At 34.1% G+C, this 27134-nt stretch overlaps 2 protein-coding genes and 1 long non-coding RNA gene across 4 annotated transcripts; 1 reads left to right on the top strand and 2 right to left on the bottom strand.

The window, feature by feature from the left end:
• The first annotated feature begins 167 nt into the window (after positions 1-167).
• Positions 168-4431, top strand: LOC114170640 (uncharacterized). Of its 2 annotated transcripts, XR_014986581.1 has the most exons (4): positions 168-324; positions 435-534; positions 620-1589; positions 3677-4431. It is a non-coding gene; the product is annotated as an uncharacterized LOC114170640 (long non-coding RNA). The 2 variants fall into 2 exon arrangements; XR_003601110.2 differs by having other exon boundaries at positions 620-4431.
• On the bottom strand, positions 2712-4376 carry LOC114168837 (putative O-methyltransferase 3). The gene is made up of 2 exons (XM_028053798.2): positions 3606-4376; positions 2712-3122 (listed from the first exon to the last, which is right to left on the bottom strand). Exons 1-2 carry the CDS (start codon positions 4374-4376, stop codon positions 2832-2834), a joined length of 1062 nt encoding a protein of 353 aa, XP_027909599.2. The 3' UTR covers positions 2712-2831.
• A 17598-nt stretch (positions 4432-22029) lies between the features above and the next one.
• Positions 22030-23039, bottom strand: LOC114170325 (protein FAR-RED IMPAIRED RESPONSE 1-like). Its single transcript, XM_085669366.1, has 3 exons — positions 22626-23039; positions 22318-22541; positions 22030-22237 (listed from the first exon to the last, which is right to left on the bottom strand). Exons 1-3 carry the CDS (start codon positions 23037-23039, stop codon positions 22030-22032), a joined length of 846 nt encoding a protein of 281 aa, XP_085525492.1.
• Between the last annotated feature and the right edge of the window lie 4095 nt (positions 23040-27134).

The following is a 27134-nucleotide window of genomic DNA, read 5'->3' as shown; positions in this document are numbered from 1 at the left end:
CTAGAAAAAGTTGCCCGACAAAATAAAAAGAAGATGCTCCATTATGAAAAGAAGAAAAGACTCCACGAAGAAAAGATGCTCAACACAATAAAAGGAAGATGCTCCATGATGAATAATCTGTAATGAAATGTAATTTGAAATCCTATAAACTTGAATGAAATGTAATTTTGAAATCCGTCTCTTATAAATACCTTCAAAGAAAACGAAGGAGGCAGACTGGATTTTTCCGAAAAACTTACCTCTGAATCTTTCTTTACCTCTCTTTTCCTCTAGACTCTTCCTGTACTGGCTTTCGAATTTGAAATAAAAGCTCGAAATAATATTGTAAGTGTAAATTTCTTCTAGACTTCCATGTTATTTTAGTATTGTTTTCGTTTTATATTATTTCACTATTATTTGATGAATACTTATATAAATTGTTGTCGCCCTAATAGCAACTGGTATCAGAGCCTGGTTACGATCCAAGGATCTGTGGGTTATGGGCCCACCACGGTTCCTATTCCTCTTCTTCTTCTTGATTGGATTTATCCTAAGGTATGTAGTTTGAATTTAATCTATGTATTAACAAATAAATTCTCTTACTTCTTCATATATTAATCACATAAATTTCATAAATTAGTGTAATACGCAGCGTGGAATTTAAGGGCGTCAAACCATTGGGAAAAGATAAACCTGAAGAAATTCGCATGGAATGGGCAAGATAAATTTTTAGGTGAAAACATTAGTTTTCATAGCCATTAGGAATCTTTTAATTGGATGTTTAAGTATTTTGTAGCCTTAACATTTAGCCTAATAGTTTTGATTGGCTTTAGTACTTTATTGTACGTTAGGATAATACGATTATTGTCTAGAATCGGAATGTATTAGTCTTTTGTAGGTTATTTGATAGGTGTAACCCAAACCAATATTTAAAAATAAACCACATCCTATTACATTGGTCGTTACATACACAAACCAATAAGTAATATACACGTTTTGCACACTGCCAAGAGATATTACATCGGTTCATACACTAACCGATGTAATATCTCCCCTCCTTTTGATAACTTATTTTTTTTCAATATTACAACAGTTCGAGTTTAAACGAGGTTATATGTTAAAGCTATTATATCGGTTTGTAGAATTGATGTAATATATCACATATTTTTTACATCGTCTAATATAACATCGGTGAAAAAATCGATGTAATAATAGGGACCAAATAATCGATGTAGTATCACTTTTCTAGTGACTAATAAATATTTAAAGTTTAGACTTTTATATCCGGAACTGGGTTTGTACCCAATGTTGTGCCTTAAATCAATATGATGTAAAGTTGGAAGGTTAAAGAGGGATATTTCCTATAATTGCCTTAAGCACATTGAACTTATTATTTGAACAGTGAGCGTATTTAATATTTTGACTAACATATGATATTGATTACAAATAGGGATCTGGAAATACAAATAGGAATGTGTTTTTTATTTTACGCAAAGCTATAAGAGAATGAGCTTGGAACAAGACACTAAGTAGTGCAATTAAAAGTTTGAAGGTTGGAGTCCTACACCAAAGTCACGTTTTGAATTTGTTGGATTTGGATAATTTCAAAGGTGAATCATTACAAATGACAATAAATTGTTCGTGCCAATCTGATTTCTATGTTTTCTTGTTATGTCCAACAACTTGTTTTCTTTGAACTTCTATGTGTTGACCAAACAAGTTGATAGTTTGAAGGGATCTTTTGTTGGAACATCGCTTGAGCATCATAATTAAAACTCAGTCAGTTATGTTTAGGCATTCCTCTGTCTCATTTTAGTTTTTAAGTATACGGGTGGGAGCATCACAAATGTCATGTTTTTATTTTTATTTTTTGCTGATAAGGAAACATTCATTGCTTAAGCTGTAACACTTAAATCCAGATGGGTAACGCTCGATATTGAATGCATTCAAATCATATATTTTGCTTTAAGCTATACAACATAATTAACATTTAGGGCCAATTGAAGAAAAAAAAAAGTATGCATATATTCGAGGAATAATTGTTTTGAAGCTTTTATTGTGTGGCTCGCGGGCGGGTCTCATGATAAAGAGTTTACTATTTTATTGTATTCATTTTGTGATGAGTTTTATAACACATTTTAATAATTTTTCAAATCTTTTCATTAAGATCACTTTTGTGACAACTTTTGTAACAAAGTTTTTAAAATTGAGATTTATCATCACAAATTTTAAAATTAATGCACAAAATATCTCGTTATTTGTAACAAATTCTTTATAATCACAAACTATCGTAGCAAAAGATGTCTTTTAGTCTGACTATTTTTTTCAACATATCCTTTTGAATAGATAAAATTGTAAAACTATATTTAAGTTTTCTTGTTAAAATGATTCCATCATATATTTCCCAATTAATAATATTTTAAGACTATTTAACCATCATACCGAAGATCTCTAAGAAGTTTTTATTGGATTAAACTTTGAAAGACGTATTTCTACTTAGGCACCATAATTTCCACTAACATTAATTCATCAGGCTACGTCCTTTTCTAACATCTTCACTGCAAAGGAAAAAAAAAATCTAAATCAACGTCTCTTAAACTAATTTGAAAAAAAAAAAAATTTACCGTGAACGTTAGAAGAACATAATTCATTACCATCAAATGACTTTAACTTATTCACAACAATGCACACATATATTTGATTCTAATACGACAAGAATAGAAAAAATAAACTTAAACAGAAAAGGGAGATATAACATACTATGAATAAACCTCAATGATGCTAATACAACAAGAACAGAAAAAATAGATAGTTTAGCTCTTCTCATAATCTCATTTAGCAGCAATAACACACTATGGATAAACCTCAATGATAGAAAATAAACCAATGGGAGTAATGTTGTAGTTACTGAAGCCAGCAGAGAAAATTAGGTTGGCCCACTCTTTCTCATTTCTTTCTTTTGCACTGAACAGCATCATCATCTGCATATCAAGGAAAAGCTGCATTTCAGTTAATTCATGATCTTCCTTCTTGTTCTCCATCACCATGTCGATAATAATAACCCTTCCCTCGCTTGCTATTGACTCCTTGCAATTTTTCAGTATTTTCACACATTCCTCGTCCTTCCAGTTATGCATTATCAACTGCTTGTTTGTCAAAGAACAAATGATAAGAATAAAAAAATCAAAAAGGGAAAAATTATTATTGTTTATATCATGCATGTTCATTTTTCTTTTTCAAAAATCACCACATCATATTTTAGTTTACTTCTACCAAACTTTTCCTCTAGTCCAGTTAGTTTGAATTTGTTGTTCTTTATTTTGAGTTTATACTTCCAAGTTTGGATCTGAGCGCAATATTTTTGTTGTGTGTTCTTTTTCTTCCAGACGTCACAAGTTTGTCTTTATTCCTACACCTCCTTTTTCTCCTATGCTTCTTTTCTTTTATTTTGTTGGTCCTTTAAATTTTTAGAGTATAATAATTTTTTAATCATTATATAAAAAAATTATTTGCCTTACTGCAACCTCAAAAGGTTTGTTGATCCACCAGTTAGATGAATGAAAAAAACCATTAAGTAATCATAAAGAGCATTTTATTTTATAGAATTTAATGAATAGTATATTTACCTTTAACATAATGGAATCTGCTGAAGGAATTGCTTGAAACATATCTCCTCCAACATATTCTATGTTCTCAGTTCCTTGCAAGTCAGCAACCACATGCGGAAGATCCAGTACAGTGCACTTTAGATGTGGGAATGACTCAGCAATAACCTTAGCCATTGTCTCTGTTCCTCCTCCAACATCAACCAATGACTTTGATGCATTAAACACCCCCTCGCACTTCTCAACCACTACACTAGAAACCCATTTACTGTCACTATCCATGGCATCGTCGAAAACGTGGTTGAACTTAGGCTGACACCTAGCAAAATCCCAAAATGTCATCCCATTTTCAGTTTGGAATGGTGTAGGGTCTTCATTTGTGAACCAAGTAGAGAATTGAAACCATGGATTAATGGAAACTGGATCAACTATGAGTTGTAACAAAGATTTCATGCTGGAGGGATGGTCCTTCAGGAGTAATTTAGATGCATCAGTTAGCACATACATCACTTCACCCTCATTTGGGGTGTCATGGTGTTCAGAGAAGAAACCAGAATGAGTCAGAATTCTCATGAAGCGGCTGATAAAGGAAGTCTTGGAAGGGTGGATTGGTAATGAAGCAATGAGTTGTGAGAGTGGCATAGGTTGGCCATAGTTGTGTATGATATCTGCTATGCCCAACTCAGTAGCACACTTAAGAGACAAAGAGTTTATGAATTTTAAAATATGGTTCCAGACATGGGTTTGAGCTCGAAGCAATTGTGAAGCATTATTTCCACCCTGGGTTTCCATGAATAATTTGGTAGTTTGTGTGCTATAAAATCTGATATAAAGTCTGTTTTTATAACGACAAGGTGTGCTACATAAATATCTTCGCGTTTTCTTGCTACTAATATTATCTTGAATAAAAATGATATTTCTATAACCACTTCTTATTTTAATAGTTACTACCTAACTTTTTTATAATTAAATATAATGAAAGATATAAATATAAATTTTAGAATGAAATAATAATAATAATAATAATAGTAATATACATTATTGCGTCCTAATGATATGGAAAATCCATAATATTTAGATATGTGGTTCATATAGCACCTGATTTATATATCCATATGACACCAATGCTAACAAAGGATTTTGGCATCAATTATTTTCAACATTATATTTTAGTTTCTGAACTGAAGTATATTAGATAAGAAAACTAAAGACCGAAATATATTAGGATAAGGACAATAAAGGTCGGCCCTTAATTCTACGGACAGGGGCGGAACTACGTAATGAAGGTGGAGCCGCTGACTCTCAAAAAATTTTGGAATTTATTTTTATATATATTTATATATTTTTAAAATTATATTTATATATTATTTATATTAAATTTATACTATGAAAAATTATAATAAAAGATAAAATAAAAATTTTACTAGAGATATTGATTTATAAAAAAAGATTAGGGTTTTTTTTATAAGATTTTTCCACCATGTAAATGATCAAGTGTGTGAGGAGAAATAAATATAAAGAGATAGATAGAAAAATAGAGATTGGATAACATATAGATTGAGATTGAAGTATATATTCTCGCATAATCTTTCCCATATCAAACTTATTATCTTATTATGATCTATGTATATTAGATTTATGATTCTTTTGAGGATATTTCTCCCAAATTAAGTTATCACAAATTAGTATAAATCCTAATTATGATTTTAGGGATTCTTTTATGAAATTGGTATGAATCCTAATAATTTTTCCCAAATTATTATAACCCTGAATTATGAAATTTAGGAATTTTGTGTATTCTGCTACCTATGTTACTTATTTAATTAAAGTTGTATGAATTTTGTTATGTTTTGCATTATGACAACTGTGATTTGTTTGTGAATATAAATTTGATATTTTTTTTAAATAGGTGAGAGGTGAAAAATTTATATTAGAAAGATTATGATAAAGAGTAAAAGAATTGATTTTTTTTAAGGAAGAAAGTTTGTGATAAAGATGAAAAAAATGCATCTTAATTAAACTTGGAAAATTTTATGATAACCAAGAATTCAAGACAACAAAAAACAAATCTCTAAAGTTCATAGAGTTACATATAATAAATTTAAAAATTCTTTAGAATGCGATCCGAAAAAAACGTTATCAAATTTCACAATGCCTACTAAATCAAATTGATGAGGTACGAAGGGCTTAATGGTATTTATAGTTTAATATGATGATATAGCGAAAAATAGTCATTTTTTGAATTCAACTATTATGTGTGTTTGTTTTAAACAAGAAAATGAAGAGAAAATATGAAGAATTTTTTTTTCTAACTAAAACAAATTATATATAACAAATTTAATTTGACATTCATAAAATTTTTATCTAAATTACACCGCTGACGCGGATCAAGATCTATAAGAACTAATAAAACTTTTGAATCCACCTTAAAACAAGTCGTATCAGCCTAGTTTAGTCAATATTATGTAGACAAAATCGGATCGGATCTAAATGAATCAAGTCTGGCCCGGCTTGTCACCATAGTTTTTGTTTGAGAACGCAACTTGCCCACCTGGTTTTAAAAAAACAAAATTGCATAATGCCTTCAAAGCGGGACATGTGAACCAATTATGGACGTACCAAAAGATTTTTATATTAATCATTTCAGAGAATTTCTGTATTTGCATAGATTAAAGTACTTGTACCTCATACTTGAGAACGCAATTTGGTAGTTACATGTTAAACCTTTTTAACACTCATCACATGCTATAACCTGACAATAACTTAACACATCATTGGCAGTTTTCACAAATTTAATGCAACGATGCCCCATCTGTGTCTGTCTAACTGGAGGTCGCCATAAATGGGCCTGCACCATTTATGTGAATATGCCTCATAGAGAAGTGACCACAAAACGCACTGACTCAGGTGTTTGATTTGATTTGAAGAATTAATCATTTCAAGAAAAAGTAATCATCAATTTGCTCGATTATTTTTATACGAAAAATAATATTTTTGGCAAAGTTTTCTTTTAATAAAATTAAAATTTTCATAAATAAAATTAAATAGATTAATTTTTTAATCAAAATAAAATAATAAAATAGTACTTTTTTTTTATCATATTAAGATTTGTTAATTTTTTTGTCAAACCATCATTTTTCTTTTTATATAGTAGCAAGCTTCCATTTCTTTTATTCCTTATATTTTCCTATAATTTATAATTAGATAATTATATTTTGATCTATTTATTTATTTATTTTTAACATTGAAATAATAGATTAAAAATAATAAAAAATATAAGTCTAAATATTATTATCTTTATATTTACAGTCAATATACTTTTTATTTTATGTTCGGTTTTCAAGGAGAGTCGAACTCTGTTGTCAATGCTTGGTTTAAACACCCATCATTGCCGCAACAGAAACACAATTCATAGATAAATTTATCTTCTCCCTTCTACACTCAAGAAATCCACCACACAACATTGTCTCAAACGACATTGAAAGTGTAGCCATAGAGTACCTCCTACTACTAATTTCACTATCACCATTGAAAAAAAGTTCATCATCATCTTCAACATCACCATCACCACTACATTTTCAAGTGCTTACTCTATCATATTAACAACCCATACTCCAAATATAATTAGGAAACGCAAGATGAGGGCTATTATCCTTTTGCATCACAACCTGCAAAAGATGACAAAATGTTAATAAGGAGTGCACAATAGGTCCCTCTCGAACTTCAGTTTTTCAATTTTATTTTTCCAAAGGAAAGATAACTTCAATCCAAAATAAGGAGTAATGAATAAAACAAAACTTGAGACAAAATTGTAAAGAAGATAAAAGTTGACAGCCAACTTGAAATCTTTCTGTAAATAGTTTTAAAAGAAAGAAGGCGTTCCCGAATCAAACTTTCAATATAAATTTACTTGTAGAGTGTCTCTCTAGTGTTGCCCTCATTAGAGATAAAAAACTCACTCTTGGTTCCTTGAGTCAAAAACGGACTGAATACAACTTGGTGAAGTACCATGGCACATTGATGAAAATCTGAAACCAAAGTAGTGAAATTCCCATCACACAAAAACTAAAAGTTATAGATAACATTACAAAAATAACAAGCAAAGAACCAACGACCTGTGTGGATAAGCACACATAATAAAATGAACTAAACTTCTATATTAAATTAAAACTAACTTGAAAAAAATTGAAGATTTAAGCAAAAGTTAATTCATACAATTTTTTTCAAAGATTTTAAATGTCAGTCGCAGTTTCTCGAATTTGGATTCACTGTTGGGTTTTTTTATGTTATTCCTTTACTGTGTTTCCATAATACACTGATTACCACTAATTTTGATATTTTAAAATATATTAAAAAGATATTTAAAGTACTAACATAATACACCCAAAATTCAAGTTGGCTGTCAATTCATTAGCTACCATAGTCTCCCCTTTCCATAATCAAGTTGCAAGAAACCTCATTAGCTACTATAGTCTCCCCTTTCAATCACATTTTTTAGTCACCAACACCACACCTTGAACATAGAACTTGTTTAATAAAATACAAACCACTCTAACTAACGAAATGGTGGTTAGTTTCCCAATAGTCATGGATTTCCAAGTAGAACTAGTAGAAAACAAAGAAATATAGAAAGAATGGGATTCTATATTATTGATTGTGTATGAAATGTTAAAAGAGCTGTGATTTATACACACAAAGTTGATTCTAAGAGTCAATAGTAAATGAGCCTAAAGCAAGGACATATGCTAACATCTCCCTCAAACTCACAATGCTATGGCTAAATGCATTGAGAGTTTGTCAAATATAAAATGAAAGCGTAAAATGGAGTGCGACTTAATAAATATATCTGCAATCTTTAGAGTCAAAGAACAAATGTTAAAGATATAGTTTCAAGTTAAAGAGGATAACGAGTAAAATGACAATCTATTTCAATATGTTTGGTTCGGTCATGTAAAATAGAGTTGTGAGCAATATGAATACTTTTATTGTCACAATGTAGAGGCGTAGGATGTTTCAAATAGACACTCAATCTGTAAGTAACTAACGCAACCAAATAATCTCACAGGTAGTCAAAGCCATGGCGCGGTACTCAACTTTTGTGGACGATCGAGATGTAACATCTTGTTTCTTACTCTTCCATGATATAAGTGAATCATTAAGAAAAATACACCAACCAGTAGTGGATTTCCGATCATTAGGATCAAAATCTATATTATAATAGGCACACAAGTTCGAAGACGACTTCGAAGAAAGCAAAAGAGGTTGAAACTGAGTGCCCCGAAGATACTTAAGAATACGAAGAACAACACCCCAATGAACTATTGTGGGAGCTAAACCAATTTGACTAAAAACATGAGCAACATGTGCAATGTCTGAACGAGTCACAATAAGATAAACCAGACTCCAAACTATAGTTCAATATAAAGTAGAATTAGTAAAAAGAACACCATTATATGGGGAATATCGTACACTTGTCTCAAGAGAAGTATCAACAATGTTGTTATCAGTAAGCTAAGCACACTCAAATAGGTTAGCAATATACTTGGACTGAAACAAAAGATAACCTTTGGGAGAAGAAACAACCTCGATACCCAAAAAGTAACGTAGTACACCCAAATCATTCATAGTAAAACGATGGGATAATTCAGTTTTTAAAGGTGCAATTCCATCAACATCATCACTTTTGTAATAATCATATTATCGACATATAAGGATACAAATATATGTCCTGCATTGATTTTCTTGACTAATAAAGCAGAATCATGATTACTAGCAACAAAACTAAGAGAGACAATTACTGCAGAAAATTGGTCAAACCAACCACGAAGTGCTTGTTTAAGACTATATAGGGCTTTTTGAAGTTTGCAAAATTCACTAGATTTGTGAGAGACACTTGGTGGTGGAATCATGTAGATCCCCATTCAAAAGGCATTCTTTACATCTATTTGAAAATTAAGGTACAAAATAGTAGTCACAATCTTTGTTACATGAGCAAATGTCTCCTCATAATCCATGTCATACTCTTGGGTATATCATTTAGCAACAAGTCTAGCTTTATACCTTTCAACTAAACCATCTAATTTTGTCTTGATTTTCTATACCCAACGAGATCCAATAGGACGTTTTCCTATTGGTAATGGAACTAAGTCCTATGTATGAGTCTGATGTAGTGTAGTAAGTTCCTTAACCATAGCATTTTGCCACTGTGGATCACAAACAACCTATCTGGGGAATGAAGGCTCATGAAGGCTCATGAAAACGATGAATAGAGACAATAAAAGCAGCAAATGAACCAGAATAAGAGTAATAAACAAAATATGGTAGTTAAGTATACTTATGATTATTACTAGGTTGAACAGGTGGTAGAAGAACCACAACCTCAGGAGATGATTGAGCAGACGTAGTGGGAGAATCAACAGATACAACCTCTGGTAAGGTGTTTGTAATTGGTGCTAAGACAAGTTTTAGAGTTGGTACGTGAGTAGGTGTAGTGTCATCAAAATCAAAGGATCAATTTTAATAACATAAAGATGTATTTAAATAATGTGAGCTAGCTGGAATAGAAAAGAATGGAATATGTTTTAAAAGCACAACATGACGTGAGACATACAATTTTTTACTAATTGGATCAAAGCAACAATATCCCTTTTTACCAAGACCATATCCCAAAAAGACACACAAAACACACTTAGTTGATAATTTAGTACCCTCAACATATGGTTTCAAAACAAAACAAGTACATCCAAAAACATGCAAAGCAGAGTAATCAGGTGCATGACCATATAATATTTCAAAAGGGGACAAACCAGAATTATCTGAAGTTAGAATCCGATTAACAACATGAGTTGTTGTAAAAGATCTTCCCCCTAGAACACACTTGGAACATGAGTAAACAAGAATGATCTTCCAGTCTCAACAAAATGACGATTTTTTCTTTCAACAACACCAATTTATTGCGGAGTGTCAGTTCAAGAGATCTGATGTATAGTTCCATTAAAGGCAAGTAAAGTGGTAAAATCATTAGAAGTGTATTCACCCCTAATTCACAACGAAAGGTTTTTATGATGAGTGTGTATATTATTGAGTGTGTATAAAATGTTACAAGAGGTGTGATATATATGCACACAAAGCTAACCATAAGAGCCAAAAGTAAATGGGCCTAAAACATTGGTTTATGCTAACAGAACCAACAAAATAATATAATAAGGTAACTTGCGAGCTAAAAAACTTGAGCTCCTCTCTAGAACTTGAAACTTCCACCTTAAGAACATCTTCAACTTCTCCTCATTCCCTAACACTCTCTCATACATCTCCTTATCCTTAAACATGCCATAGGACATAGTTGTTTACCACAAATAGCGATTTCTCATGCATTTGGCTATAAAAGAAAGAAGACATACAAAGTTAAAATCCAATGATACATAAAATAATAATATATACATGTGACAAAGAAAACAAAAAGAGGAAAGATTTCGATAAAGAACCTAAATTTAGGTGCTTACATATGATTTAAAACCTAGTATTCCTAATGGAGTTGCCATTGGAGTAGGCGAGACCTGTGTTTGTAGTTATCCAACTCAATGCGATGGTGCCCTTTTCAAACCGAAGGGGACTCTAGCGACAACATGGACCACTTCTTGCCATGCTTGGAGTGGCGATGGTAAAGAGAGGTGAGATTTGTAGAGACAACCTAGGTCGCATGAGCAAAAGATTTGCAAACAGAAAGACTAAGTCAAGCGAGCATAATATTTGTTAATAAAGAGAAAAGAGGGTGGGGAAACTGTGTTTTATGAATGAAAGAGGAGAGATTCAAGAAATGAGAAAAGAGGAAAATGAAGGATTCAAAAAATGAAAAAAAGAGGAATTATGAAAAGCGAAGGGGGAAATGATATTTCATGCGAGTTACTAAAAATATCCAAAACTTATTAGAGTTTTTATAAAAACCCCTTACACTTATCAGGGTTTAAAAAATCTCTATCATGTGTATTTGTTAGTAGAGGTTATTATAACCTCAGTTAATAAATCTCTTATAAAATAATATTTTTTGTAGTGTATGTATTTTTTTGTCGTGGTAAAAATTACTTTTAATTCTAATGGTGAGTTTATTATATTGCCCTTAATCAAGTCCAAACCAATAAATTATTGGGTTTAGGGTGTGCTACCTTTTTTAGTTGTATTTGATATTAATAGTAAATTGATCTTAAATAGTCATTTTCTTACTATGGATATCAATGCTAAGATAATGGTTTTGTAGGATTTTGAAGTTGTTGGATTCATTGTACACACATACATTTTACAAAGAAAAGCATATGTCGTAGCAAGATGACCAAATGACTAAGGAATAATTATTGCTTGGTGTTATCTTTTACTATTATGAAATAACTTACAATATATGCAGAATGTCTACCATATACACATAGATGATAAAAGAGAAATAATTACAATGCAAGATGGTAGAAGGTAAACATAGAAATAATAGAGAATCACAGTAAAATTTAACAAGGTTCAATTGAAATGTTAACAAAGTTCAAATATTCATGGGATGGAATTCACTAGAGCACATAGATTACAACTTAGAAATCTCTGTCTAAGCAAACTCTCAAAATGAAACAACTATAGCGTTCAACTCTTAGTATTTATTGATGATATAAGGTCTCATTTATTGTGCTCATGTTGTCATAATTGCTCGGAGTGGCGATGGAAAAGAGTGGTGATATTTGTAGAAACAACCTAGGTTGCATGAGAAGAAGATTCTCGAAGAGAAAGACTAAGTCAAGCGAGCATAAGATTTGTTGATAAAGAGAAAAGAAGGAGTAGAAATTATGTTTTGTGAATGAAAAAGGAGGGATTCGAGAAATGAGGAAAGATGAAAAGGAAGGATTCGAAAAATGACAAAAAAGAGGGATTGGGAAAAAAGAAGGGGAAATGATATTTAATTCGAGTTAATAAGAAAACTCAAAAATTTATCAGGGTTTTATAAAAGCTCATTACACTTATAAGGTTTGAAAAATCACTATTTTGTGTATTTATTAGTGGAGATTATTGCAACCTTGGTTAATAAATCTTTGTTAAAGCCCTTAAAAAAATCCAAACCAAAAAATTACTGTTAGGGTTTAGCGTGTGCTACCTTTGTGAGTTATATTTGATGTTAATAGTCAAACGATCTTAAATAATCATTTTGTTATTACGGATATCAATGTGTAGATAATGGTTTTGTACAATTTTGAAGTGGTTGGATTTGTTTGAGATACATGCATATATTTTACAAAGAAAAGCATATGTCACAGCAAGACGACTAGATACCTAGAGGAACTCTACCATCACTAAGGAATAATTGTGGCTTGAGATACCAGTTTAGTGTCATCGTTTACTATTATGAAATAACACCCAATATATGTAGAATGTCTACGACATAAACATAGATGACAAAAGAGAAAGAATTGCACACAAAAATTTAACAAGTGGACTACGCGTCCTCGTCCCAAGGGTATACACCTTAGGAGCAACAACTAGACTACCCATCCTCATCCCACACAATGCATTGACCCAAACAATAAAGAACTACTCGTCCTCGTCACCCAAGATAGAACAGCCACAAAAGGCAACATTAGGAAGACAAAAGACTAGGCAACCTCCTTTTAGACAAAGATCTACTCGTCTTCATCCTCTTCGGAACACCTGACACCAAGAGGGACACCAAAGACTATCCACCCAGCAGAACCATTAGGTACACAACTTGGTCGGATACATGTCAGCCTAGTAAGACAACATGTATCCAAACTCACTAGTTAATTAAGTCAGTTAAATCATGTAAAAGGAAAATAACCCTAGTTTATACAGCTTATCATAGTGAAGAGGTAATTAGGATTGCCAAATCAAGGCTAATTAACCCTACTATAAGAGGCACATTTTACGAAACATATGCTTATGTTATTGTTCTGACATCGGAGTATTTTTTGCAGGTATCCCGCCCTCTCGTGGTGCTGAAGAGTGAAAGGTGAGACGTGCTCGAGAAGAAGGATGTGAAGACCAGGAAGCCTTATTTAGAGATCCCATAGAATATATATTATCCCTGTAAGAACAATAAGGTTCAATATGAAATGTTAACGAAGTTCAAATGTTCACCAGCGAATTTACTATAACATAGAGATTACAAATTAAAAATCTCTCTTTGAGTAAACTCTAAAAATGAAACAACTCTAACGTTAAACTCTTAGTTAGTTTTTATTGACAATATAAGATCTCCTGTATAGTGCTCATACCATCATAATTGACACATATGAAAGGCACCTATGAACTAACAAGAAAGACACATGAACAATGCTTCTTATTACAAAACAAAACAACCATTAGATGGTTCCACATATGACCCACGATTCAGTAGATGCTAAGAGACTAAACAATCTACTATGACCATTTGTTGCATATGAGACGGTATGGTATTTGTTAGGCGATCTTGGAACCTCTTTTCAAGATTTTCCTAAGACATTATTCCCATTGAGAAAACAAACAACCATATATGTTGTGGATAACTTGATGTGAAGGAAAGAAAAAAGAGTAATAGTTTGGTAAAATAGGATAACATTCATTATTTATCAATCTCTTTAAATATTTTATCATTCAAACAACACAATTATTTAAGATCCAATGCATTATGATCATCATCACCAACAAGTATATGTATAGAAATGTGAACACAAACACAAAAAAAAAATGTATAAACTATCCAACGAAAATATTTGGATGGACTTTCATGTCGTTCGATTGGATACTTCTTGGTAGGTTAGTGTTGACAATTCATGACACAAATTTGTACTTAAAATTTTTTGTTCTCTCATTTCTTTTATTTGCGTTGTAGGCCAAAATACATTAAAACATCATGAGAGTCACGTTGTAGTTTTCGTGGTGGACCTCCACTTAGGCCAAGGAGGAAAGAGCAACACCATTGGCACCATTGCACTAGACGGTCATCGGAGTTACTGCTGGAGTAGAAGAAGATGCTAGTGTATGTGTCACTGGTACGAACTTAAACCTAACCTGATTTATGGATGTTAGAGACAGAGATGGAGATATGCACTACTAAAAATTCTCATATTACATGGAAATTTTCTTGCAAATTTGTTAAAAAAATTTTCAAAAAAAAGCTTTTTGGTACTATTTTTTCTAAGAATTTTAATTGGCAGGTAATTCCTTCGTGGGTAATTATTTCCTACAAAATTATAAAATTCACAAACATTTCCTACAAAATTTGTTGCGAAAAGTTTTTTATACAAAATATTTTGCAAAAAAATTGGCAGTAATTTCCTGCAAATTGTTTTTCATAAAAACATTTTTAAGTAATTCCTATAAAAAAATTTTCAAAACAAAATACTTAGGAATATGAGTTTTTTTAGTAGTGATATGTGAGGATGTAATTGTTGCCATCAAATACTAGGTGAGTAGTGTTGGAAAAAAAACACAAAGTTAGTCAACCAAAGAACGAAAACAACAAACAAATCATATGCCCAAGGGATAACGGATGGAAATAAAATTATCAATTAAAATAAAAACTGGAATGATGTCCAACTAAATGTGGAGGAAGAAACATTCAAGTGGCTGAATGAAAGCTACTTTGGTAGGTTGTGTAATTACAACTAGCTGGATACACTGAAAGAAAATATTATTCTTTGGGAGTGGGTTGTCTAAGAGTAAGGTATTTGAGTGATGATATGGTACTGCTTTCGGGAATTGAAGGAAAGAAGTTGAATGAAGTATTTTATGAAAATAGATCAAGGAACAAATACCTTCACAGAAGTTGGTATGGGTAAGATGTAGTGGGTTACCTTTATCACTTTGTAACAAAAAGTGTTTTCAGAAGGTCGTGCTCCCGATTGGAATGTTACATGATGTGGATGAAGAAATAAAAGCTTGGACAATATTACAATATGGAGATCAAAATCAATAGAGTTTTATATAAAGTCACACTCGAGGAAAAAATTAGTACTAGAGCAAACCAAGGATGTAACTATAGAAAAGCATATAACACATTATGGATAGCAACTCCACAACAACAAACTTTGTGGATGAAGATGAGGAAAACCAAACAGAGGGGGAGGATAGTGACAATAAAGAGGTCACCTAGGGAAAGGAAAGGCCAAAGATCGGTGATGAAGCGTACAATCACAGTGGCGACATGAATTACTAGAAACAAATAGAGGAACCACACTACCGTTATCAGGATACCCTAAATTAGGAAGGAATTGAAGGGAATCAATATGTTAGACACAATGAACTAGAACTAAACACAAATGAGGAAACTGTGAATAGTAGACTATTAACGTTCGACAAGCATGGGGCTGGGGGAAACCAAGTCCGTAACACCTTGAAGTGGGCCTAAAAGGAGGAACATGAAGATAACCAAAATGGGCCATAGTTTCTACCAAGTGTCTAAATGAAGAACTAAGAAACTCACTCTTCCAAGAAGACCCAATTTGGGACAACCATCTAATATCACAATCACAACAACATGAATAAAGGGAAATAGGGCACGCAAATGACGATCAACTCACAATCAAAATGTGAATGAGGGGATCAGGAAACAACACAAGCCATGCACGAAAATGATAAAGAAGGATTAAAATGAGACAGGCAAAAGATGGCTAATTCAAATGGAGAAAATTCGAATCTGATGGTGTTAATGAATGAAGAGTCATTCGACGTTGATTCTTTTCAAGAATGAAGGCAATTTTGGATAGGGGACGAACATCCGCCCCTGCTGGCTCCTGAGCTTCTAGCTACTTTATGAAGAGAATTCCCCTTAGACAATAGAGTATTCTCTACCCGTCACGGTTGTGATTGTTCTGCTCCCGTTGGATGGGGTTGGCTCATCGGTCGTTCGCCTTCCATTCTTGGTTGTACCCTACTTATTTGAGCGGGGTCCGACATGGTCGGTGTTGAAGGGATGGGGTTATCCTTTTGCCTAAGAGCGACATTTTCTTCCTGTAGGAGACGCAGCTACGCTTCATAATTCCTCTACATATCGTCCATCCTTTGATGTAGAGTCCTGATCATCTCTTTAGTGTCAGCTTGGTCGTCGGCCATTCCTCCTCCTTCAGCGTTGCTTGTCCGGTTTGTTATGGTCACCATAAGGGTATAAGGTCTATAATTGACTACTCGGCCCCACGTTGCACGCCAAAATGTTTCTGGTGTAGGGGCCAAGCACCTACTTTCAACACTCAAATTACCCTTTAGTCCTTTTGTCTGATGTTCTCCTCAGCTAACTTGTTCGGTTCTTTCTCTGTTTCAAAGTCTTTTTCTCCTTGCACTCAGCTGATCAGGCGATCGGTGTACCTGTCTAAAAGGCTTTGATGCTTAAGTCAGTTCAATTTCGATCGGTGGATAGCAATAAATATTGTAATAAATGCGAGTTAAAGGTTCTTACCAACTCACCTTGAGTCTCTATTTATAGTTTTTGGTATGGGCCCGTGATTAGGGTTTCCTAATCATGGCCCAATTGTTTTTAAACTTGGTTATTGACTTGTATTATTTTAATTCACTTTTCCCACTGATTCAAGTTTTGGTGTGGCCGCCCGATAGAAGAATTTTGCATCTTGTCGGCTGACCTCATAAATGAGGATGCCTCCATAGAGGTGGAGACAAAGTTCAATTGGAAATGAACGCAGGGGGCAGCCAGCGGCCGCTTGTCCTTGGTCTGCCTGACTTATGGTCCGACGGTGGGCCATACAGTTTTTTGAATAACCGATTTAGTGTGTCCAAAGCTGAGAGTTCATTCGGAGACATCACCAAACTTGGTCCGCCCGATTGATGGTCCGACGTTGGGACATATAGTTTTCTGGGTAGCCAATTTAGCGTGTCCAGAATTGAGAGTTCATCCGGAGACATCACCAAACTTGGTCCGCCCGACCGATGGTCCGGCAGTGGGCCATACAGTTTTCAGGGTAGCCGATTTAGCGTGTCCAGAGCTGAGAGTTCATTTGGAGACATCACCAAACTTGGTCTGCCTGACCGATGGTCCAACAGTGGGTCATACAGTACAAAAATTTTAATATTTTTAATTATCAAGGGAATCCGAGATTCAACATGATAAAAATATTAGTTATCAAGCAAATCTGAGACTTGACATGATATTCCATAATTATATGAAAAGAAATATAATTTATAATTTATATTTATATTTATATTTATATTTATATTTTTTATTTTATTTTATTTTTATTTTTATTTTTTAAAATAAGAAAATAAAAATTCTACCAAGGAGTATTTTAGTTACCAAGCAAATCTAAGACTTGACATGATATTAATAATTATATAATTTTTAACTTTTAACTTTATTTTTTAAAATAAGAGAATTAAAAGTCTATGAAGGAGTATTTTAGTTATCAAGCAAATCCAAGACTTGCATGATATTCAATAATTATATAAAAGAAATAATATAATTTATATTTTAAAAAAAGAGAATTAAAAGCCTACGAGAGATATTTCTAATTACCAAGATAAAAATAATGGCATCAACGAAAAAAGAAAAAAGTCGAGCCTATAAATTAAGTTTCATGTGAATTAATCACTCAAATAGAGACGTTCATACACAATCAGAGTTGTTACTGCAATCGAACATTAAGCTTCAATCAACCCATATCAATCATGAATCCAAACCTAAAGTCACCTAATATCTGTACCCCAAACATATTTAGCTATATAATGGGTCAATCAATCATACACTTTTATTATGCTCACCAATACATGAATAACATTAGGAGAAAAAAAAAGCTTACCTTTTAAGGCCACGAATAGAGAAAATCTGACCGAGAGGGTAATGAGGTGATCCACCTTTGCGTGTGTGCTCTCGTAATAAAAAAAACAAGTGTCGAGTTATTTTTTTGTGTCTTGCATTGGAGAGATTTTGTGCTTATACACCTTAGGATACCACTGAAATCCAAGTCTTTAATTATAATGAAATATATAAGGAAGGAATTGATCTCGATGAAACATATTATAGAAATTACATCGTTGCATAATATCCAAGGTATTAATTATAATTATTAACAAATATTGCTTGTAATTATTAGAATCATATTTTTCGGTACATGAAGATCTTGATGCAACATATTATGTAAATCAAATCATAACATAATATTCATATAATTGATTCTAATTATTACTAGGAATATTTGCTTCTAATTATTAAAATCGTACATTTATCTGAAAAACATTATTACTGAGAATATTTGCTTCTAATTATTAAAATTGTACCTTTCTCTAAAAAAATTATTATTATTCGGAATATTTGCTTCTAATTTTTAAAATCGTACCCTTCTCTAAAAAACATAGATTTTAAAATATCTTTTTCTAACATGTCATGTGAGGAGTGTAAATAGCAACTAGTAGGGGTGAAGATATGTATAAAACATTTGGACTCATGTAAAGTAGGGATGGCAAAAATATCCGTGTCCGCGAATATCCGCGGATAAAATCTGTGATGGATAGTTAATATCCGTGGGTATTTATTACCCACGGATAGTGGGTAGAAAGTATTTTAATACCTGCTTATAAACGGGTCGGGTACGGATATCATACTATTTGTACCCGCGGGTACCTGTTACCCACAAAAAAAATTAAAATTAAAATTTAATTTATATTTTATTAAGTTAAATTTAATTAAAATTAAAATTAGCAGTTTATTTTATTTTAATTATAATTTTATTTAATTTTATTTAATTTTTATAATTCTATATTAAAAAATTTATAAAATATCAATTTTTTCAAATATTTGCGGGTATCGGATATCCACGGGTACTCGCGGGTTTTAAACGGACGGGTAGTAGGCAGATTTTTTTTTTTGCGGGTCGGGTTGTAGGTAGGCACTATTCGTGCCCGACCCGACCCGTTGCCATCCCTAATGTAAAGGGTGTCACAATTAAAACAAATTGGGCTCTTCCTTCTTTCTTCTTTTAATGCTAGAAAGTCTAAAGAAAAATTATTACACTTTTTTTTTCCTTTTTCTCATATTTTTTTTGTTTTTTCTATCTAATTAAAAACATATATATTTTTTATTTTTTCAGAACAAATTTATTTACCTGGACGAAATTGGGTGTTGACAAATTGCAATAGATTTTTTTTTGGTATAATTATTCGCAACGTACCCAATATCGTTCCAATGTGTTTAAATGGTACCCACTTTTAACTTTGCATCTATTTAGTACCCAAATTAGTTAATTTGCATCAATTTGGTCCATCCTGTTAAATTTTCAGAAACGCCGTTAACGGAACAGTGATCTGGCATTGTAGAACGGATATGTGTCAATCAGAAAAATTGTACAGTGGCAATGGCTGGGTAACGTGTCATGCCCTATTTCAATTCATTTTCCCCACCGAAAAAACCCTAATTTCCCACTCCCATGTTCATCTTCTTCTACGTTGCTCCATTATTGCAGTGACCGTGAAGCTGAGTTGCTGCAGTGGTGAAGTCGCTTGCGAATAGGGAAATGTCGCGTGGTTTTAGTCATCCATTGTCGTCTTGTTCGTGTGGGTCACGTAATCACAGTGTTTCTTCTCCTGGTACTGTATCTGGGTCAGTGAGTGGAACACCACATTTCCATTGCGGGGAGATTGCAGTGTTAAGAGTTGCAAGAACAACGAAGAATTGTGGGAAACAATTTTGGGGGTGCCCTCACTACAAGGTTTGATATGTGACTTTTATTTTTGTTTGGGCTGAGTTTTGTTGTGGAAAATCATGTTTGCTTATTTATTTGTGAATAGCGGAGTGTTGGTGAAGATTTCAAAGCCTGCAACTACTTCAAATGGTGCACAGAAGATAATGGGGATGAAAGAGATGCAACCATTGCTAGACAGAGTCAAAGAATACGTCAACTGGAGAAAGATTTGATTGATTCCGAGAAGTGGATGATGTACTTGTTTAGGATAATAGGGTTATTGGGTTTAATTGTGATCCTTCTTCTGTTTGTATTGTTAAAAAAATAGGATGGTTTAACTTTTTGGTTTGATCCGTGAAGGTTTAACTGTTTCAATGGTTAAATATGGTTTGTATTTGGCTATGTACTTTGTGTTCGATGAAGTTGTAATGAATGATTATTAAATGAATTGGAAGTGAAATTGTTGGTGATGAAAAGTGTGTTCAAATTGTGGTCATACATTTTTAAAGTTAATCTGCTGTAAATAATTGGATGAATATACACGCTGAACCATAATAGTAAAGATGGATGAAAATGCATTCATTAAAATAGAACTGAATACCATGTGCTGAGTACATAACCTGGGCATATCAAAATAATATGTCTTTCAAAATAAGCCCAAATATAAACCAACTAGTCAATTACAAATTATAGTTTAAAAAATAAAAAGAAGGTCCAAATTGTTCAAGACAAAACATTCACTTTCTAGATCATGGCTTCCATACTGGGCCCCTTTTAAAAGCCAATTTTGGTCTCTGATTTGTACGTGGAGGTGGTGCCTGAATTGGTTGTTATGGTCCACGAGGAGCATGTGTTGGGGGCTGAATTGGAGTCTCATTTGGTGCTTCAGCTGTGGATTGAGTTGGTTCTTGTGTTTCAGCTCGAGCTTCTGTTTGTGGCAGAAATGGAGTCTCATTTGGTGGTTCAACTGTGGACTGGATTGGGTCTTGCGTTCCAGGTCCTTGTGTTGGCTGTGATTGCTGAATTGGTTGTTCTGTTCCAGGTCCTTGTGTTGGCTGTGATTGCTGAATTGGTTGTTCTGTTTCAGGTCCTTGTGTTGGTGGCTGTGATTGCTGAATTGGTTGTTCTGTTTCAGGTCCTTGTGTTGGTGGCTGGGATTGCTGACTGGTCCCAGTTGGTGACTGAGTTTAGGGATTAGTTGGTGGTTGAGTTGGTGGCTCCTTTGGGGCGTGGGGACACCCATTTCTTCTATGACCTATTTGCCTGCATATCCCACACCTTTTTCTAGTCCCACCCTGTCTCAGTTGTGTAGAATCCTTGCGCAATTCCCAACTCTCAAGTCTTCTCTTTTTTTTAGGTCTCCCTGGCAATATCCTCTTTGGTGGGGGCAGAACATCAATATCTGAATTCATCTCCCAAACCTTAGGTCCATTGACTGGATATATCAGTGGAATATATGTTTCCTCATATGTTGATGTCAAAAACCAGTGAGGTATATGCTGTTCTATATTGATATTGAGGAACCTCATAGCAGTCAGTGAGTGGCAGCAGGGTATTCCTGTGATTGTCCATTTTCTACATGTACACTCCAATTTGTCTAGGTTCACCACAAACTTGTCACCAATCATGGACACGTGGTTCACCTCGAACAATTTCTCTCCAGCCCAACTACCAAAAGAAAATATAACAGTTAAAATCCGAAATTTACACATTAAACAACATCATATTGTATGGAAACATAACTAACCAAGGCATCCAATACTTTGTCTTCTGTAATTTGTTATCCAGTCTGTTTTTTATCTTGGGGCAGATGGAACTTCAACCTTTTTTATGCTGACTCTATTTTTGGCCCATCTCTTCATAAGATAAATCCTAATATCTTCCATCATGGTGATGATTGGCTTACTTCTTGCATTGATGATGGTACTGTTAAATGCCTCGCTCATATTGTTCACTAGTGTGTCACATACTGCCTGCCCTGTGAACCTGGACCTAGACCAAAATCTGTCACACCAAAGCAAAATGAGTACATAAAATTCAATACTGTATGACTTAATATTGTTCAATAATACTCTATGACTTGCCTTGGAGGAATGGCAATAAGATGTTTAAAGGCATCTTCATTCAAGTCTTTCATGTCTCTCATTGTGGCCTCCCATGCTTGAGGGTGAGTTACTGCAGCTGCCTTCCATAACAGTCTTTTCAAGTTTTTGCTAGGAAATTTCTTGCGGAAATTTGCATATATGTGCCTTACACAAAACCTTTGTTCAACATTAGGTATTAATTCTTGTAATGTTGGAAGCAGTCCCTGTAAAAATATCAAAACAAATTATGAAATGTTACACAAATTATATATGAAGACAGTAATATAAATGGTTATACAAATGCTTACTTTCTGTTGATTAGACATGAAGGTAATTCCCCTGCAGACTTCAACCCCACCAAGATCATCCACCAAGAGCTCTAAAAACCAACTCCACGTTTCTTTATTCTCGACTTCAACAACACAATACGCCAAAGGAACCATTTGGTCATTACCATCTCTTGCCACAACTGATAGTAATTCCTCACCATATTTTCCTTTTAGGAAACATCCATCTAACCCAATGATAGGCCTACAACTAACAAAGTTGTCCTTACAAGCCTTTAAACACATATATAGTCTTTTGAAAGTTTTCTGTCCATCGTTATCATCTACACTGACTTTCACAGTAGATCCTGGATTAGACCTTAACAGTTCTTGGGCATAGTCATAAACAATTTTATATTGTTCCCTAAATGACCCTTCCACATTCTTGTATGCCATTTTTTTTGCTCTATGGGCAGTTGCCCTAGAGATTCCAATATTCCATTTTCTTCCAACTCTGTTTTTAATATTTGTAAGTTTAATATCAGGATTATCTCTTATGTTTTTCTAATCTCTGACTTAACCATTTAGATGTTATCATCCTGATATTGAACTCCCTGCTGCAGGTATGTTCATTTATAATTCGCCTTAACTGCCAAGTACTTTGAGCAGCCTTGTATGCACAATAAGCATATCACTTACAAGTTCCTTTTGCTCCAAGACACTTCACACAGATCCTTCGTTTGTCATTTCTAAATATTTTTAATTTCCTTCCATTGTGCACACCATAAGTTCTTATTGCTTCCACAAACTCCTCTTTTTCTGTGAAGTATGTCCCCACCTCCCATTTGTAGCCTTCCATACTTTTGGGCATTGAAAAAATCCCAAAGTTTCCATAACTATCTCTGTCATCTCCAGAACAGTCACTGTACTCAACACTATTCAAAGTTTCAGATGCCCAGTCAGTGTTAGATAAGCCTCTATCAGCTGCATGATTATTTTGACCACTAACTCCACCAAAATCGACTGAACCACGACCATCACCGTCCCAAGAATCATCTTCATCTTCATAAGTATGGATACTGACATCCAGTAGATCCTCTTCAACAAAATTATCCCCTATGGAATCACTACAGCTACTTACATCATCCTTATCTACATCTTCTTCACCTCCATCTTTGTCTTCTTCATTTTGAACACCTCCATCATGTTCAACTTCCACCTGCCCACCAACCTCACCTCCATCTTTGTCTAATTCATTTTGAACACCTCCATCATTTTCAACTTCCACCTGCCCACCAACCTCACCTCCATCTTTTTCTACTTCATTCTGAACACCTCCATCATTTTCAACTTCCACCTGCCCACCAACCTCACCTCCATCTTTTTCTACTTCATTCTGAACACCTCCATCATTTTCAACATCCACCTGCACATGAACCTCACCTCCATGTTCATCAATTACAATTTCTACAGGTACATGAACCTCACCTCCATATTCCTCAATTACAACTTCTACAGGCACATCAACCTGACCTCCATCCTCTTCACTTTGAACCTGTACGCCCTCATCAACCTCTCCTCCATCATCCTCATTTTGAACCTGGACACCCTCCCTCATATCACCCTCTTCCACAACAGGATGATATTCTAACAGATTCACTACCTCAGCTTCATCTACTTTGTGAACCACATACAGATGTACTTGACCATTAAGAGTGGCAATATTCACCATATGACATGCCCCTCGGTCATTAAACAACAACTCCAATCTACCCTCCAAAACAGATCTTCCACCCACTGCATACCACATCTCCTTCACATTTGCATAACCCATCTCCTTCAGAATACCCAAAATCTCGAAATAGCTCCATCTATCTGGGTCACATGCCAAAGTACTTAATTGTCCAACATATTGCAGTGACCCATTGCTCTCAAACCTCCCACCATGATGAAAAACAACTTCGAAATGGTCGTCCATACCAACAATAACATATAAATACTACCCTGTGAAATCCCATTTGACCCAAACAAAGCAACACAAATTACAATTTCATACCACTATAAGACCGACAAAACCATTAAAATAGACAAAAGCGTGAAAATAGACAAAAGCATAATGGGGGACCACTGCTTGTGCCCACAAACACACTTCATGGACCACCACCGTCAACGGAATCATAAAAAAGGACAACCACCGTCAAACAGACAATAAAAAATTGAAACAGCACCGCATAAAACAATTAAATAAACCAAACCCTAAACCCCACCATTTCAAAAACAATTAATTCAATGAAACACAAATTAACATGATTCGCGCACCTAGAATCCAAAATACTTGCCACTTTGATGTCAATTTCAGCTTCAATTTCCTCTGCAACGCTCGAAGGAACCAATTCGATTTGAACCCTAAGTTCACCACGTTGCCTCTCACTCGAACACACTCTTCTGATTCGTTCCCAAATCACGTCCCCTTTTAATTTTCAATTTCATTTTTCTAACCACTGTTCCACATCACACACCTGATAATGCCACGTAACCTTTTTTTTCCCACTTAAGTAGTCAACATGGTCAGACGTTAAGTCATTTAACGGAGTCAACTAAAAGGGACCAAATTGATGCAAATAAACTAATTTGGGTACTAAATAGATGCAAAGTTAAAAGCGGGTACCATTTAGACACATTGGAACGAAACTGGGTACGTTGCGAATAATTATACCATTTTTTTTCTAAAGAATGGCAATACATAGGCAACACAAATTTGCCAAATAGGTAAAGAAATAGGAATAACTAATTCTGGTGAGGAAGAGACGATATAAGAATCAGAAAAATAGGAATAGTGATTTGGAAAAATAGAGGGATATGAGGGAAAAAGTGACAAATGAAGATACTAAGTCTAAATATAAGGGAATTAGTGGGATCAGTGTAAGACCTAGGAAATTTAATTAATTAAATAAATAATTAATAAATGCAGGTAGTGAGAGCCTTTATAGCATTAAATGTTGATGGATATGACGTGGAAAAGTACCAACTCAAGTGGTTAAGAGTACTTTAATTGTGTGAGAGGACTTGGGTTCAAATCCTATGTATGTCAATTGTGTGTTATTTATTTGTTATTATTTTTAATATATAATTGATCATGTTGAGGGATAATATAATCATTGAATTATATTAGTCAACACGAAACATGAATTGGTTGAATGGGTTCAAGCCTTGGAGAATCCAAATTAAACTTTATTTTTGCTATTTTTGTTTTGGCTTGAATTTGAAGGGTTAAAGGAAACCCTAGCAGACATGGCAGCCAAGGGTGGTTGAAAAACAAAATGCATTAGCCCATTGGTAATTAACATTTGATTAATGCTATTTTCTTTTTTATTCAATTAAACCACATTAAGACCACATTAAAATTCTAATTAGAGGTAAGAGAAAGGGTTTTGGTGGGCTGCCATTGTGGTTGCAGAAGAGAGCATGAAAATTCGAGAGTGGTGAGGATTGAGTGAAGCTTTCGGGGATGAATTGAGAAGAACCAAAGAGGGTCTTTAGTGATCAAGGGAGAATTTTCCAAGTGTCAAAGTTTTAAGCGAAGGAAACCAGGTTAGGGGAGCTTTACACGCTAGTTTTACGTTGTAACATGAATTGTATAGTAATTATATGATGATTATGCATGAACCCCTATTTTTTTTGTTAAATTTCGTGGTTTTGGGAAATTTCCAGAAACCGCTTGGCGGCGCATCTTGGCTTTGGGAGTTTCTGGGTTCCTTTAAGGAACCGCCTGACGGTGATTCCCTGTACAGCCAAATGACACAAACCTGCAACCCAGTTTTTGGGTTTTGTTGATGAACTGCCTGGCGGTGATGAACACTCGTCAGGCGATGCGAGTTGAATTGACTCGGTTTTGATGTTTTGTGTGTTCTGGGTGATTTTGATCGGGGAAAATGAAGTCCTACTTGATTATTGATGATGTGATGTGTTATATTGTAAAATTTATATGGTTGGAGGTTCATTTTGATAAATTGCTATGAATACCCTTTAAGGTTGAATGTTGGGGTGTTTTTTTTATGATTCGAGAATGAATATTGTGAATATGCATTGGAAATTACTGATCAATGTGATTAGGTTATGGATTATTCCGAATGTGAATGAATTTGGGTGGAGATTGATAGAAACTGCAAGGAAAGGAGAATGGTCAAAGGTTGGGGTCACGGGTGCTGGGAAAAATCTGGAAATGCCTAGATGGTATGCACCGCCTGACGGCACGGGGCTTGCTGCTAAGCGCCAGCGCAGAGGTTGTAATACTACATGGCTGAGAGGGAATTGAGGGTTTGAGGATCTTTTTGGTGAGAATAGGTTCATTATGATGGAACATGGGATCACTAGATCATGAGATTATGAATTGAATCCCACTTAAATTTTAGATAGGTTATGTTGAGTAAGTATATGGATTAATAGCACATAATAGTTGTTGAGACACTGGTGTGATGCATAATCTGGTTTAATTAAAATGTAGGATCCTGATGGGCCTTGTTTGAATGCCAAAGTGAATGCACGAGTTTA

Source organism: Vigna unguiculata, chromosome 11 (genome assembly GCF_037176805.1).
Source record: "Vigna unguiculata cultivar grain cowpea cultivar isolate G323 ecotype 2 chromosome 11, ASM3717680v1, whole genome shotgun sequence".
Classification (NCBI taxonomy): Eukaryota; Viridiplantae; Streptophyta; class Magnoliopsida; order Fabales; family Fabaceae; genus Vigna; species Vigna unguiculata.
This window is presented reverse-complemented; position numbering and strand designations above follow the sequence as displayed.

What these genes read in the sequence shown, in the direction of transcription:
- LOC114168837 (XM_028053798.2), bottom strand. Translation starts at nt 4,376, where the DNA reads ATGGAAACCCAGGGTGGAAATAATGCTTCACAATTGCTTCGAGCTCAA. An exon ending in CAGATTCCATTATGTTAAAG is followed by an intron (nt 3,123 to 3,605) that starts GTAAATATACTA and finishes ACAAACAAGCAG; the next exon opens with TTGATAATGCATAACTGGAA.
- LOC114170325 (XM_085669366.1), bottom strand. Translation starts at nt 23,039, where the DNA reads ATGGCATACAAGAATGTGGAAGGGTCATTTAGGGAACAATATAAAATT. An exon ending in TCATGTCTAATCAACAGAAA is followed by an intron (nt 22,542 to 22,625) that starts GTAAGCATTTGT and finishes ATATTTTTACAG; the next exon opens with GGACTGCTTCCAACATTACA. An exon ending in CTTATTGCCATTCCTCCAAG is followed by an intron (nt 22,238 to 22,317) that starts GCAAGTCATAGA and finishes TTGGTGTGACAG; the next exon opens with ATTTTGGTCTAGGTCCAGGT.